Below are 17,448 nucleotides of genomic sequence, written 5' to 3' on the forward strand. Positions count from 1 at the left end.
CAAAATCCCACCCTCAAATTAGGTTAACCAACTGAAAAGTTCGGTTTTGATTTCAATGGCTTTGCAGGTACAATAACCATTGTAGGCAAGTGAGGTGTTAACTAACCCCTGAAACACACTTGATGAGAATGGTAGGAAAGCATTTTGGATATCAACAACAACAAAAAGATTAAAACAAATCTACTTGATTTGGGCGTGGCTGGCTGCTTACTCTGGACTGATGTACAGGGAGTTTACCCTGCTGCTTTCAAAAGGTTGTTCTTTTAGAATAAAAAAGCAGGGAAGGACAATTGGGTTTTCCTCCTGATGACAAGAGAGGAAGTTTCAATCAAAAGTATTTGATGCTCAAAAGAGGGGAAAAAATAAGGTCCTATGATTATTCCTTTCCTTTCTAAATCTGGCAATCCACTGAAAGTGAAGAGTTTGGGCTGAGCAACATTGTCATCTCCATGGGGTCTGTAGTGAATTTGCACATTTTACTCCAACTACTGTATATCTAATCAGAAAAAGATGTCCCTCATCCCCTGATCTAGCGCCAAGCAGTAAAAGGTGATTCCTTATGTTAACAATTTCAGCAGAATGGCTTATTAAAACCAGATTTTAGGGTATTATAAAATGCTTAGAAGCCCTTTAAAATGTCAACCAGGATCCCCAGAGACTACGTAAAATGTCAACCCAGCTCAAGCGCCTGTTTTAAGCAGAATGAATTAGCGGCATGCTGTCGGAGGCTGTTATCCAAAACAATCAGCAAAGAGGAAAACACCAAGCTTTCTTTGTACTTTTGTATGAAATGGGTCATTTAGAATGATCTTGTGGATATTTGAAGATCACTTATTTATTTAAAACTGTGACTAAATATTGAGGCCCACAACACCTCAATGTTTTATTTGTTCCCAAATATAAATGCTATATCTCTAAAGAATACATTTTCATCAGAAAGACTGAAATTAGGCAGTATTCTCTTTCATGTTTTCTATTATAATATAATCATATGGTCATTCTAATATTCTTTCCCTCACATCAGAAGGGAATTCTCTTAGCCAGTCATTTCTTTTCCATAGAGGCTTTTGCTGCATTTCCTAAAATATCATTTCCTATCATCAAAACTGATATTTCTCTTACAGTCAAGATAGTTTTAATTAATGATTATCACGTTTTTGGTATTCAGACACATGAATTGAGTAATATAAAGAGAGTTTTGAAATCTTAGTATTCAACTAGTTTTTTATTCTGACAATTTTGGATTTCTAATTTGGGAATAACTGATATATTAAAACGTGAAATATGCTTACATAAAGTATTCTTTTCTAGGGTTTTTCCAAATGAAACTGGTATGTTGTTTTTTAAAGACGGGAAATTTCATATGGAAGGTAGAATATAGTCACAAAAGGGAAAAATAGATCAGAGCTGGTAGAGATGTAAAAAATGTGTATTTCCTCTTGATCAGTTCAAGTTTTTGATTATGCATGATATATATTTTTACACACAGATTTTCATATTTTCTACATATACTACTGAAAGCTTTGCATGTTCATATCTTTTTAGATAACATTTAGGTGAAAAATGAGACACAATTTTAAGTGGCTAATGGTTTCTATTTTGATCCCATTATAAATGGACCTTGTGGACTAGGTGGCATCTATTACTTTTGTTGAGAATATGGGATCATAAAAACATGCAGCCAGGCACATTACGCCTGTAATCCCAGCACTTTGGGAGGCTGAGGAGGGCGGATCACCTGAGGTCAGAAGTTTCAGACCAGCCTGGCCAAAATGGTGAAACCTTTTCTCTGCTAAAATACAAAAGTTAGTCAGGTGTGGTTGGCCTGTGCCTGTCATCCCAGCTACTCAGGAGGCTGAGACAGAAGAATTGCTTGAACCCAGGAGGCGGAGGTTGCAGTGAGCTGAGATCACACCACTGCACTCTCCAGCCCAGTGATGGAGCAAGACTCCATCTCCAAAACAAAGCAAAACAAAACAAAACAAAAAACCTCATGTTTATGTTAGCCATTTATAGATGATCAGTAATGAACCAAAAGTGATATTATCTTTATAAACTCCGTGCAATTCCAAGTGCCTTATGAATTTTAATAAAACTTTAATAATTTTGACAAATTTTGTTACTTATTTGTTAAAGCCAACGTTTTCTGATAAAATGTTTCTATTCTATTTTTGTCACTTAACTCTTAGAAATTACACAGTGAGTAATCAAAATTTTCTTATGTTGTCCCGTATCTGGCCATCAGGCTACTTGAAGATGAAGATAATGAAGACAAAGACAGTGATGAAGTTAGGGACAATGACAATGATAATGATGTCAGATAAGGCACGAAAGCAATGGAATCTTCTCTTTACCCCGCCGTCCCTCCGGGACCTGAATTGGTCTATAATAGGTATCTTTATAATCAGCACCCTTTCTCCGCAACCATTTTTTCTGTGTGCTTCAGTGTCTGTGTGGGTAGAGTAAATGTGTACTTTGTTTTCTGTTAAATTGAATGTTGCGATGGCAGAAAAGTATTTAGTATTACTAAAAGTACCTTTAGTACTTAAGGTTACTAAAAGTATAAATGTAAAAATGTACACTCTACATCTTCTTGTGTTCTAAGAATCTAAAACTGATTTTCAATTATAGCACTGGAACAAACATCTTCCCCACCTCCACCCTCACCCCCACAACATGATGAATTCTGCAAACAAAACTCCTTATCCTTCTGTTACAGAGGATGACGAGAGAGGAAGGACGCCTTAAGATTAACAATAACTTGTCTCTAGTATGCAAGGAAATGAGTACAAATGATCAGTAGCAATATCTAGTGGCTCACGTGAAAGCAACTTTTTTCTCAGCCTTAGTAAAAATATTTCCAGATTTCTGAAGAAGATAAAGCATTAAAATAATTAGTATGAAGACAAACCGCTAAATGAGGTATAGAAATATGGTATATTTCTCAATGGACATAGAATGCTTCATCACCAGAAGAAGCCTCAATGATAATGTTTATTTTCTGGATAAGCAGATAACATGACTTGCATGGCCTCCAAATCCAGGATCCTTCCACAGCTCCAGAAAACACAACAGTACCTTTATTCCATATGTCACTGAGTTCTTAATGTTTTTCTTACCCAATATCTTGCTGATGTTGGAGTTGTGCATGTCAGGAAAGGCTTGAAGGATCTTTCTCCGTTCATCTTTAGCCCACACCATGAAGGCGTTCATTGGACGCTTTATGTGCGGTTCATTGCTGCCACGCCCTCTGGATTCCCTATAAATTCTTGACTCTGAAACTCCAGCACTTCCTGAAAACAGGAAATATCACTTAGTGTTAGTGTTAAAACTTCTGGCAACTCTTTTCCTTGCATTCCTATTTTTTAGTCTATTAAGATATCTGAAACAAAAAGTACTTCTGATAATAGTACTTCCAGTTCTTAAGACAGATGCTTGTTTATGAAGTTTTTGTGATAAGCCTTGTGGTGGCAAATGTCGTATTTGTATTTTTAACCCATTTCTAATCTGTTTTCTCTTTCTTTCAATGGACTGTTTCACCATTTACTTTCAACAGCTCAAAATAAACTCTGATATGTGATTTTTGATGTCATTCAGAGAGAGGATAGATTAAATCAATAGGCATACCAGTAGTGTGGAAATATTAAATAGGTAAAGAAGCACAAATCAATTTGGCAGAATGGATGATTATAGGGGAGGATATACCTTTGCTACTTAAAGACTGTCTGAACATATAATACCTTATGTTCTCTTTCTCTCTCCAAGGTTACAAAAATAAAAACACTGACCAATTTTTGAGGTTAAAAACAATATATATATTTCCCTGTAATATAATTGGCTTTTCTTTGAAATTCTATGCTGACAAATGCATGACATATGCTGATATAGCAATGACAGGTCTGCCCCCAAAAATATATGTAAAAATGGTACGGAAAAGAACAAATGAACAATTAACATTACTCTAGTTTCTTAAGGAGTCTACAGTCACATGTTTAAGATGAGAAAAATAAAAATTTCCTTTGAATCTTCCCCCTAATATTTAAAGTTATCCAAAGAGTCCCATGGACAGTTACATTTCAATCAGTAAGATTCACAGATGATAAAACACAATTCAAGAGTTAACAACAATATCTTTGGAAGCTGTATTCACTCCTCCAGCCTATGTGGCTCCTTAGAATGGCTTCAGCAGATTAAATAGCTTCTAAGATACTTGAGTTCAGGCAAAGAGAAAATAAGGAGAACCAGTAGAACTCTGACAGTAGGTTTTCACTGGTTATTATCACAAAATAAATAGATGTATTTTGATAGTATCTAAAAATTTAAAAATACTTTGGGGACTTGTAGAGACTGTATTCTCAACAAAAGCACTGCTTTTCTTTTCTTGCTTTGTAGTCATTCCTCATCTTTTCTTTTTTTTAAATTTGAAGACACAAGAATCAAACAAAATTGCCCAAACTTGAGGACCTCTATAGCAGCACATTCAAAGCATAGCATACCTGTTGGTGAAGTTTCTCAATATTTCTCATTAATAACATGCTCTTTGGTTTAATGAAAAGTGGAAAATATTTCACAAACAAGCATGATTGAATTTAGCTAGTGACAGCAACAAAAACTTTGATGTTTTAATGCTGATTACTGTGGGTATATTTTATCATGCTAATACAACTTAAAATTTATGAAATGTGTTATTACCAGTAATTGTCTTTTATTGACAAAATAAGTGCAAATATATGGCAACATTTTCCTAAAATGGGTTTGTAACTAGCAAATGATCATTTGCACATCTGCCTTTTCTTGTTCTTACACCTTACAGCAACATAAGCCATAAAATGAACATTATGTGTCTTCATCAAATCTAAACAAGCTCTTTAAATGTATATAGACTCGGTTTATCTCAGCTAAGTGAAGCAGAAAATAGAAGAAAATATTTGCAACATTAGACCCAGGAAAATGCAAATTGAATCCAACTGAATAAAAATCAGTTTTGATAGAATTATGTGTTTCAACGTTCAGGTTTGTTTAGTCCCTCGACTAGTATAGACCTGGTTTTAAAAGTAGAATTGGCTCAAGGCACAGAGTAGACAGCTGTGTATACTGGAGGATTCAAGGGGTCCCCCTCTCAAAATATGCATCTCACTGGTTTGCCCTTGTGCACTCTTCTCTCTATGCAGGGAAAGTCCCTGTAGTAGTACCAAAGTTGAGGTTGGTACCACCAAAGGAATGCTTAACATGCATGGATGCCACCTGACAGTAGAGACAGACTCCCAGCCAGGATATTGTATAAGAAGAACAGCACTTCTTCTTTTTCCCTCTTTGCTATGCTCTTAAAAATCAGAGTATCGATTTAATTTGTTGTCACTGTGGATGTTTAGAATATTCAGAGATGATACAGAAAACAGAAGTCTGGAGGCCTAGAAGAGGGGAGCATAAAGTTGTGCAGCTGAATTCTAGCTAGGTTACAGAGAGTGGGCAGAACACTTGACTAGGCAGTATATAGCACTGGGGAGAAGGGTTCCAAAATGGAAGAAACTATCCTGGAAATGTCCTCTGAGCCATGTATTCTGGTCAGGGCTTGACAAATGAAAAATTAAAAATGAGCCAATAGAAACAAATTTCTGAAAAAGTTCATTTTGGGTACAAGAAATAGGAAAGTGAGGCCACGTGCAATAGCTCACACCTATAATACTAGCACTTTTGGAGGCTGAGGTGGGAGGATCACTCGAGCCCAGGACTTTGAGACCAGCCTGGACAACATAGTGAGTCCTTGTCTCTTAAAAAAAAAAATTGTTGGGCATGTTGGCATGCTCCTATAGTCCCAGCTACTTGTGAGGCTGAGGTGGGAGGATCACTTGAGCCTGGGAAGCTAAGGCTGCAGTGAGCTGGGACTGCACCACTACACTCCAGCATGGGCTACAAAGCAGGACTCTGTCAAAAAACCAAAAAAAAAAGACAAAGAAGGAAAGAAATAGGGAAGCGAGGAGAAGAATGGAGAAGATGACGATCAAGAGCATTTGCTTTAGAATCCTGCCATCTCGATTTAAATTCCTGCCTCTGGCACTTAGAGCCCTGTGACGTGGGGAAAATGCTTCAAAACTCCTGAGGCTCAGACTCTTTCTCCGCAACGGGCCTGACTAGGAATTAAATGAGATGATTTATGCAAAGCACTCAGCAGAATGCTTGGCACATGGGAACTGCTCAGTATATGTGACCTCTTAAGGTAATGATCAGGTATGAGGTGGCTGTCTAGTCTATTTTTTAGCAGTTTTAATTGGCACTAAATAGACACTTTCTCACATTATTAGAATATATATGAACAATTTTCACAAACCATCAGAATCTCCACTCAGATTGAAATCCATCATTGCATGGCTAAATTTTCCTTCTTCATTCTGTTTAACTGCCAGTTGCTGAGTCAGACTCTCCAGTGTTGTTTTTTCCTTTAAAAAAATTATAATGAGAGATCAGTCTAGGAATTATAATTATTTGAAGACTTTCTTTTTCTTGGGCCATATATAATACATTAGCTCCTGGAAAGGATGCAGTGTTGATTTCTTCACCTTTTTACGTTCAGCACATTAACCTGAAGTCATTAAGAGAATGATCAGCAGGATTTTTGAAGGAGCTCTGATTCTCATAGACCCCTATAAAGTCTTGGCATTTGGGGTTGGTATGCCTAAAGGATATATGCCGGGATCCTTGGAGACAACCGTCCCAAATTACAAAATGTGCACAGAAATTTCATGGAAGCAACCTGTTTTACATTTGGAATGTCTGCTTTATTTTTGGCCAGACAGTAGAAGTATAGGAGTGGCATGAAGCCCAGAGAAAGTCTTCCAATAGTCAGGTGACCAAATAATAGAAACATAATTCACAGTAGTGCCCTCTGGTTGCCATCTTCCCAAATGCCATCTGTATTCCTCATGCAAGGGTAATGAAGACGTTTAAATATTCATTGCTAATTGCTTGTCAAGTCTCTGTACATCCAATGTGAGTGCCTGCTACTTGGACCACAATTTGATTTGGATTGCTAAGCCAAAATATTGAGTTGGCGAATTATTTGAGATACAAATATACCAAAATTAGATCTACAGAGACATCAAGTTGTTTAAGCATGCAGTGCGCGATTCACATTCATGGAGAACATGGCATTACAAACTCAATTATTTTCAAGAAAAATATAATGCTTAATCTAAACCATATAAGACATTAAACTACTGTCAAATTAAGAAACTGGGTGACTTTAGGAACAGAAAAAGCCTATAATGAAAGGCTGACAACTTCCTCTTGAACTCTCCAGCATTTCTCTCAGGATGATGTAGTAGCAAAACAGTTTTAAGAAAAGCATCCATTGGATCACATCACATTGTCTCAAGTTTCTTTATAATTATTCACCTCATTTTCGGAGGAACATGGTCATGAATCATACTAGTGAACAACATACACTGCAGAACTGCTACTGACACAATAAAATGTTCACAGAAAGTAATCAATGATTTAAGATAAGTGTATGACAGGTAAAGGGCCCAACTAATGTTCCCACCAAGAACTAATAAGATATTGAAATTCTTCACACAGTACACACTTTATCTCAATGAAGTCTCTGACAATGTGACAATTGTGCATACTAGATTAAAAAGTCTCTTAAGCCAGTGGCCTTGGAACTCCTGTACTCTATTCATCAAAGTATGTACATTATTTAATAGAAAACTATTTTTAAATTGTCAATCAGTATAAAATACAGTAGAGAAACTGGGACAAAATAGTTCGTATTAACTTTAGTTCTATAGAATTAAATAGTACTAAAGTTGAAATAAGTTACGCATTTAACACTGTAGAATCTGACTCGATTTGTTTTGTGTGTGAAGTTGTTGTTTTCAGCTGCTTTATATGTTTTGGACGTCTTTTGCTGAGAGAGTCGGCTGTATATATTCAGCTGAGCTCAGGAGCATCAAGGACACCAGCTTAACAGACTTTCTTTACAGTAAATGTAGCTGTTAAAACAAAAGACAGTTACATTTGAAAACACACACACACACATTCCATCAACATGGTCTGATAGTCCTCGGGTCAATGAAGACTTTACTGTACTCTCTTTGAGGAATGTACTGGGCTTGGATCACCTCTTAGCTTTTGATTTAACAGTATAGGGCAATAATACTACACATTTTCTAGAGAGTTTTCCATTCTGAAGAAAAGTCTTTCAAGACGAAAAAGCAAAATGAACTCAATCAAAGTAGAAAAAGAATGACACGTTAAGCGACTTCCAAGGTTCTGAGTTCAGCTCTATAGATGCCGTGCTGTCTTACCAAGAGACTAAAATTAACAAATATGAGCAGGAAAGTCACACTCAGTTTTTACAATAAGTAACCTATAATTAGCCACCACTAATGTACCTAATATTAATAAAATGATTAGCTACCCAAAAGTAAAACTTACTATGCTTCTCAAGAGGATGTCAGTGGCACATAGTGGAAGTCAACACAGCAAGCTGTACTTTCTGGTGGTAGTGTAGTAATTTATACTATTTGTATAAATTTAAGTTTTTTGTATAGTAATTTAAGCTAACAGACATGTGAACAGGCAAAAGGAAAGGTGACTGCAGGAATTGGAGAACATGAGGTATGCCTTTAATTAAAGCAGATTACAACGGCATGTAAATCAAAATGATAACGTTGCCACATTTTTTAAAAAAGTGTGGACAATACATTCAGAAGACAAAGAAACTGATGTGAGGAGGAGATAATAACTTAAGTAACAAATAATTATCCTATAATTCCATATGAAAACTGATCCTATAAAGTTGATACATAGTACTTATGTATAAAAGTAGATATAAATTTATATGTGGTTAGGTGTCTAGGTAATATATTGAACCACCAAAAGAATGAATTGGATTTAAGAATAGTTCTCAAAAGTTTAAATTCAACTGAATGGCATACAGGAGGGGAAAGAATCAGCCAAATGCTATAAAGCAGAAGTGCTGATACACTAGAAAAATCTCTCCTACTCTATCCTTTTAATCCCACCTGTCTCTGGCCATCCCCTCTCTGAAGGGTTCACCTATGCACTATCATATATAAAGCTCAACCATTTGAGATTCTGTTCTGTGGGTTAAATATTTCCTTTTCTAAAAGTGTCTGTTCATAAGAGCAAATACTACTGGAAAAGGTAATATTTTGATTCTCAAAGTTCTTATAAATAAAATAATCTTTTCTAAATAGAGGCAGCTGGAACAAAACAAGGACAGTAGATTTCAGGTAAGCAGAGGGTTAAGAGGGAAGATGTTGAAAATGGGAAACACCCAAGAAACTGATTTTGGGAAAACAAATATATGTTGATGGGCACAAGTGACCATTTTTTACCAAACTTATAATTTGATAAAAATCATGTTAGTGATATCAATCTTATAATCTGATAAAAATCATGACTCCGATAAAAATCATGTTAGTCAAGAGTTTGTGCAGATAAATAGCATCCCCTTCCCCGATTTAAAGATCAATATTCTGGAACACAAATCCAGCCCAGCACTTAGAAATGCTGATTTGAAAAGGACAAGATTCATTGGTCTTTTCTCCTTTACCTTCTTTTTATTAGAGAAAGCAAAAAAAGAAGAAAAGTAAATACATTTAAAGGAATACTCTCCAAAATTCTAAATGCCCTGAATGATGTCAGAATAGAGGGCAAAAGTAGATTAATTACAAGAAAGTAGTCAACATGTTAAAGTCCCGGGGTATGGGCCAAATAAGATGACCTGCATGCTTTCTCTCTTGAATAAAAACTAGCAATGGGATAACAACTAGATTCCTTTGGAAAGATGAGTCTTATCTACCTAATCATGTCTTTACAGCTCTGCAGGTTTGCTGAGATCAAGGAGAAACATTAGGTTAAGTCTGCTTAAAAACAGACTTGAAAAAATCTTCTGATTTTATGTTGACTTGAAAAAAGATCCAAGTGAATTGTATCTCATCGACAGAAGAAAGTTGTAGACCGCATGGTTTCCTGGGTGCAAATGAATAACTCCAAAATCTGACATACAGAAAACTATTATTAATGTATTAATATTCACTTGGGGGACTTGGTAGCTGGTCTTGTGCTCTGTGACTTATCCACAGACTTGCATAATGGAAAACAGCATGTGTACTCTTTGCACATAATCCCAGGCTATGGTGGGAATCAAAAAGGAGAGCCAAGAAATAGCTAAAGAGATATGGACATTTTGTTGATTGGAAGTGGTCAGTATCAATTCATACTTCTAAGCCAAAAACCATTCTGAATGACGAAAGGCCACAGGGATTCATGGGAAGAGGATGTTTTTGAGGTAAGAAAATAATGAGTTTTGGCATCAGGGATATCACATTTTAACCAAACTCTCTGCCATATATATTAGCCATATTGCTTTAGACAAATTAATTATCCTCCTTGAGTTCCAGAATCCTAGTTTGTAAAATGATAGTTAAACATGTGTTAGATTCTCATTACTTTGAAAAGTTTAAGATAGATATACTTTTAATATTATTTTTAAAATGTCAATGGGGAAAATTGAAAAGACAGGGAATCTAACATGTAATAATTATAGAAATAGTTAAATTTGAGTATTAAGTAGCCTGTTATGATGATAAACTCTATTCTGTATGACCAAATACGCATTAAAAAAGGGAATTTTAGTGACAACTCTAAATATTGTCAAAAGTTTTCCCTCTTTTTCATACCATTTACCACAATATATTTGAGCATTGTTTATTATTTCAATTTCATACTCAGGCATGATAAGTTACAGTTCCAGACTGTAAGTCTAGTACATATTTTAACTGAAAAAATTTCCCTACTCCATTATTTCAACTTAAAAAAACATAGAAAACAACTGAGAATTCACTATTTTTGCAGTTTCTAATAGGCATCCTATGTTGATATTTCACGGAGCAGTCAAAACGAAGGAACACACAAACTGTACTTTAGAGGTAGATATTTCCTTAGTTACCTAATCCTAAATTAAACAGTGCATGAGTAGATAAGTCTTCTATTACTCCCTGAAACTGGGATTCAGCTAAGTGATGAGCTTTGCTGTCTACCAGACAAACATACACAAAGAGATGGGCTGTGGATCAGCTATCATAATGCACATCCCTGAAATAAAGCTCACAAAGCTATAAAACTCATAAAAAGCACATGCATGAAATGACAGAATAGAGTGCGACTGTCAAATGTTGACTCAGTAACAGTTAAACCCCTTCTGGCTGCACTTCTTTATGGTCTCCTACTATATTAATGACACGGGAAGAAAGAAGAAACAAAAAAAGGTTTTTAACCCTCTAATTATGTGAACCTCACAGACCACCAAAGAAGATGAAAGATTATTTATAATGTCATAACGATTTATCAGTTGGAGATTCTTCTCATCAGCTTAAGTATAAAGAAATAATTCACATGTCTACTCTTTAACCTCCCGGTTTCACTCTTGCTTATTAATATCTCAATTTTTTAGAAAACACCATCTACCCACATAATATAACACTGAAAATGGGAGAAAAGGCTTTCTTGTAAGTTATGTATAAATGACATGTAAACTATGTATGTTTGCACACAAATACACACTCACACAAATACACACTTTCCTCTAACTCTAACAAAAGTACATGTTGAAGAGATCTGTCACTAATTTTACCCCTATTGAGTGTGAATTTATCCATTAGAATATCCATAGACCCTTTGGTATTCTGGAATTTAATAATCCTTGAAGAGAAGAGAATTTTTCTATTCATTTTCTCCATCGAGAATTATAGCGAGATATGAACTAAGGGGATGGAAAGGTCCATATACATCCTCTAGTCTAGTCATCCACAAAATCCACCTGATTTAATTCTGATTTTTTTCCCTTTCTGAATTCCCTCATGAATTAAAACCCATAATTTTGTTCCACAATCTAATTTCCTTTTGTAAAATTTGGTAGCTAGCTTCATGAAAAGTTGCTTGTATAATTCTGACTCAACTTCTTAGCAGGTTAATTTCATCAGGCAATCTGATCATGTGAAATGTATCAGCAGATCAAGTTTTCTTAAGCAGTACTACAAAGTCAAAGATGGTTCAGAAACACACAGTGTAGAAATTTGAGAGTTTTGATCTAGGTGAATAACTTTTCAAGATCTTAAAATGACTTGATAATACTGATGAATCCTTATTAATGATTTTCAAAGAAGTGATTTTAAAATGGGAGGAATATTTCAAAACTGATGACAAATATCTAATTTTGATTTTTATGAAGAAAGAAAGAAATTTGAAGAAATATGACTTTAGCACCTAATGTATACTCCAGAAAAGATGGGGTTACCTATATAAGATTAGTTCAGAGCTCTTGGTAGAGGCTGTGGTAATGATAGGAAGTTGGTATGGATTCACTAAAATAATGTTATAACGGCCTCATTTTCTTTTTAAATAGGTGTTGGAATGCAGACCAGGGAAACTCAATGACAATAATTGTTTGGACTTAACTCAGTTTAACTCAGTTTTTGAGCATCCTCCTATCTATTAAACCTTGTTGTCATAATGAAGAAATTACACAGGATACTGAAAAAAAGGGTTTGAGTAGAGTAGGAAGAAAAAATCAACAATCATTGTCTTTAAATATCTTAAGAACCTCCACGTTTAAAAAGAATAAACAGCTATTGTTTGTGAAATAGAGATAGAGTTTGTCCATATGTAGTTAGGAGATAGAACACTGATCAAAGACTAAGTTACCAGGTGAAAGATAATGAACTACTGAAAGAAGAGAGATCTAATAGTCAGAGCTGTCTATCCATTGAACGGGCTGTCTCCAGATGGAAGAAATTTCCACCTTCCTAGAGATTTTCAAGTGGTGGACATATGACTACCTGCCTAGCATATTACAGATACTGAAGAGGCAATTCAAGGTTGAATGATAGGCCCTTTTCATTTTCTTTCAAACCTTCAATTCTATGATTTTATGTCCTACTTGACTGAACTCAATATAACAAAACTGTTTTGACATATATCTCACAGAAAACAGGCTTTGATTCTTTTTAAACATGGAGATGTGCAAGGTATTTAAAGACAACTATTGCTGATATTTCCTTTACACTCCACTGAAGTCTCTTTTTCAGGTTCTTGTGTAATTTGTCATATTTTTATACGTTCTCTATTCATAAAAGATAAATTTTCTCAAAAGTCATTAACAAGTTTCAACACTTAAAGCTATGGTTTTGTAATCAATAATTCCATAATTCTTTTCTTAAATTCAAGGAAGACATTTCAAATTATGAAAAAAACAAAAATCTGATTGCTTTTTGGACATATTTTGTGAAGAGACTATCCAACAGTAATTAGACTTACAAATTCAGGTACCTTGTTAAAGACACACTTAAACATCCCCATTCAATATTACAAATTCAGTCCTTAAAACAGAAAACCACTGCCACAGGGAGGAAAAAATCCCTATGGCCTGGATGTGTAATGTACAGAAAAGTTACTCAAAAGAATGTATAGGAAACAAAGAATTCACGAAGAACTTTACACAAGAATACTATCACAGTAAAATACAGGCCCTTGCTTCTTTGTCATGATGGTGCTTATGGTGTGTATATGTGGAAGAAGGGAGGCAGGAGGGGAAAAAACAAAACCTGGGATTTTAAATGTCTTTATATATGGTCAAGCTACAGCCAACATCTAAAGAAAAGGTTGTGTTGTTCTTCCAAACCGTGGCAGACAGACGTATTATACATACTGAGTCAAATCAGAAGGGTTAATGTGAGAAAATCAGGAGGCCAACTAAGAAAAATAATAGAATTTGCAACCTACACAGGATGTCCAGTTGGTGGGAGGGCCACACAAATGTAAACACAAAAGTGGAATGTTATCTGATGATAATTATTCTATAAACAATGGGTAACTCAGTTACTGAGCTACAGAAACATATAGGATTACTTTTTTCAAATTTTCTTTTTCATTGAATAAAAGCTATAAAACTGTCAGCATTCTTACAAATGTAGCCTCAGTAGCCAGTAGTTACTTCAGTTAAATAAATATAATCAGACCACTTTAAAGAGTCATGACTTGGTTCAGAAATGCTGGGTCTGACAATAGAAACAGACATACCAGGGTTAAAGTTCTCTTTTCAACTATCCATGGTAGTTTTAAATACAGAGAGAGAAAAATATATATTAGAATAGATATTTTAAATCTCTTTTTAATGAACAGCTGAAACTTCATCACTTGTTTTATCAGAGCTGCTAGGAGAAACAAAGTAACTAGGATTGAGTATATTGTTTTTGCTTTCTTGGCTTATTCTCCAGTGATGGGGTTTGGTGCACAGTGAAGACAGGAAGAAGGAAGGAAGGAGTAAAAGCAGGAAAAATGAAGATTTGGAAACCAGATGTACAGATTGTGGAGATGGTGATTACTTAAATGGAATATTTTTGATCAAGTCTCAAAAATGTGCTGAGGACTACACATGACCAATGCTGGGGCACAAGCGAATTGAACAGGAACTGGGTTACTTTCTGGAATTCCCTCTCCATATTCCATTAGAAAAGAGACTGGGCTTTGAGCTGTAAGAGTTCAGTTGAAAGACTGATCTACCCCTTGAATTCCTCTAGTCTTCTCAAACCTCAAGTTTAAAAAGATGTTTTAATCAAAGAATACTGTTCTACTTACACTACGGAGTGAGACCAAAATATGATGGGAAAGCCCTGAGAAAATGTTAAGGTACAAAATAAATATCAATAGCTGTTATACTCCTATGACACAGGCATAAGCAAGTCTTTTTTATTTGTAAAAGAGAAGAGATGTGATTGGAAGGATTCAGTGAGACCCTTTAAATAAACGCTACATTCCTCGTATTTTCCTAATAGCTTTAAATCCATACTGGTAAAATAGCTTGCAATAAATATAATAAAGAATCTATCTAGTAAATATATAGGATAACTGCAAAACAAACTTCTCCTTAATTATTTCAGTGTCTTAATGTGTAAGTGTCTTGAGGGCAGCTGTTTGATCTTGAGGAGAAGGAAGGAATCAAGGGGGAAAAGGATGACCTCTCTTTGATAGGCCAGGCTTTTATAAAGAGCAATTCTGGCCCAACAACAAAAGTGAGTCTTACTTTACTTACTGAAAATTAGAAAATTCAGAAATGCGGAAATACATATGAAAACGTACAACCCCATAACCTTGGCATAACTACTGCTGACATTTTGTTGTATATTCTTTCAGTCTTTTATCTATGCATTATGGAAATAGACTTTAAAAAATATCGACATCATTCTATACACGGTGTTTTCAAACTTATTTTTTCAGGAGTACTATTGTGAGTGTATCCTCGAATCCCTAAACAAATAGACAATTTCAATCATCAGAGAGGCCTGTGGGTGTCTCTCTGAAAGCCCAATTTGGCATGCCCTATGAGTCTCATTTTATTGGACCATCCTACACTAACCCCTCTACCAGAATGATGTAAAGAACACAAGACTCTCTGTTTGAAAACATGCACAGCTTTTCTAGGCTAGAAAATTAAACCATAAAAAGTTTACTGGAAAAAAAAAAAAAAAACCTTTAAAAAGCTCCTTAAAAACTCACACCATAATTGCTCCCCACCAAGCGTGGGCACTTGCTAGCTGCAAGTAGTGGCACTGTGACAAATGCAGCGAAACTGAAAGCAGGCTATACTAAGAGAAAGAAAAAGTCTTCCACTGGCCATCTGTGAAAATAAGGCATGTGGCCATTAAATGCAGAGGCTGTAAATATACACAAACTCCATGAAGCAAATGGCAAAAAAGGACTAAACTTCAAGCTCAAACAAATCAAAATGTTTAATGCATAGTTACCACTGCTGGACGAAAACAGCTCTGATCTTTGCAGTCTGCAAACTCGGCATGTATTTCAATTAAATACCCCCAAAAAGAAAAGAAATAGAGAGAAAGAAATGAAAAGACACAGAAGAAAATCGTCTAGAACAAAAGGCTACAGACAGCCTATACTCAATTTCTAAAAACAAACAGCTCCTTTAGCTTGCATCAGCCTGTCGAGAATGTCGATTGGAATTATTGAAAGGATGACATACAGAGTGATGGATAGTGATGACATAATACCTATTTGCCTTTTTGTCATGGTCTTTCAAAACTGGCTGCTCTGTGCTGATAATATTCACTAAGGGGTTTTCCTCTCCCGTCCTGTCCCATAAGAAGTGTTCCCTAGCTAAGACACTCAGAATTAAGAAGGTTTTATGAATGAAAAACAAAAGGAAAGAAAACCTAAGGATCAAATGCCAACTTGCATATAAAAAGCTGGTCTAGATGTTCTAATAATCAGTTGCTTAGAAAGCCATTTCCCTTTCATTTTATATACATTTTCAGAGTAGAGAGACTCCAATAATAAGAAGGCAAATATTCAACTTCGGGTTTTGCGTATCTTTTAATTAAAGTCACCAAATAAATAATTACATGTAAATGTAGAGATTAAAAATAATATATGCTCACTTTAAAAAGAGAAAATACTAATTACTTATGTTATTTTAATTTGTTCTTAGGCAAATTCTAACCAGAGGATTTAACACATTGGGAACGTGTTTTAGAAACACACACACCCCTAGTAAAATCTGCTTTACCACACACTGTTGCAAGGGTCTATCTTACTTTTCTCCAGAAGGATTTACCTAACATGCCTACTTCCTTTATACAATTTTTCTCTAGCTATTGAAATATCTATTTCTAATTTGACTTTTAGAATTCATTTTAGCTAAAGGCAACATTTATAAAACCCATCCGTAAATCATTCATTGAAGCATCTTCCACTACTGGAGAGGCATGGGTTCCTTCATATTCACTTTTTTAAAGCAAAAACCTGTAATGCACAATTCCTCACAGGCCTTCTCCTTATCTAAGGGAAGGAACATGTGTTAGATAATGCTGAACTACATACATTGTGTCAGTTTCCGAAGAGTTAACACTGCTGGCCCCATCCATCAGATGGCCAGCGAAGCATCAGGAAAGAATGATGGATGTAAAATTATTACAGGGCTGCCATCCGATACACTTATTGCCATTTGTAACTAATGCTGGGAATGACATACTTTTTTTCATTATTAAACATCCACATTAAGTCAACATTGGTCACTGTCATTTCATGTTTGGCACTCTGTTAAAGGGAAAGAAGAGGGTTGACAATGGCAGGAAAGAAGTGGGTGTAATGGACGAGTTTCCAAGTGCCAGACAGAAAAAAATTAACCTTTGTTTACAATCAGCCTATATGGTCTGTGGTGAGGCTTCTTATGAATATGACTCAGAAAGGGTCAAAAATGAAACTACTGTCATTATTGAGTCAATTCTTAATTAAAATATACACGTTATTTACCAAATTTACACCTTATTTGACAGAAAATTACAAAGAATTTTCACTAAAGCTCAGCAGAAAAAGTAAGACATTTTTCCAGCTATGATTTACAAT

The 17,448-nt window shown here is 35.3% G+C and overlaps 1 protein-coding gene across 8 annotated transcripts in view; it reads right to left on the reverse strand.

The window, feature by feature from the left end:
- The window catches only part of SOX5 (SRY-box transcription factor 5), a 1,032,593-nt gene that overhangs the window by 12,395 nt on the left and 1,002,750 nt on the right, over positions 1-17,448 (reverse strand). For all 8 annotated transcript variants that reach the window (XM_073020544.1, XM_073020543.1, XM_073020542.1 and 5 more), the window contains 2 exons: positions 6,329-6,437; positions 3,120-3,293 (listed from right to left, as the gene is read on the reverse strand). In XM_073020544.1, the coding sequence (XP_072876645.1) occupies positions 3,120-3,293; positions 6,329-6,437 (283 nt within the window). The remainder of the gene's footprint in view (positions 1-3,119; positions 3,294-6,328; positions 6,438-17,448) is intronic.

This window comes from Chlorocebus sabaeus, chromosome 11, assembly GCF_047675955.1.
Source record: "Chlorocebus sabaeus isolate Y175 chromosome 11, mChlSab1.0.hap1, whole genome shotgun sequence".
Classification (NCBI taxonomy): Eukaryota; Metazoa; Chordata; class Mammalia; order Primates; family Cercopithecidae; genus Chlorocebus; species Chlorocebus sabaeus.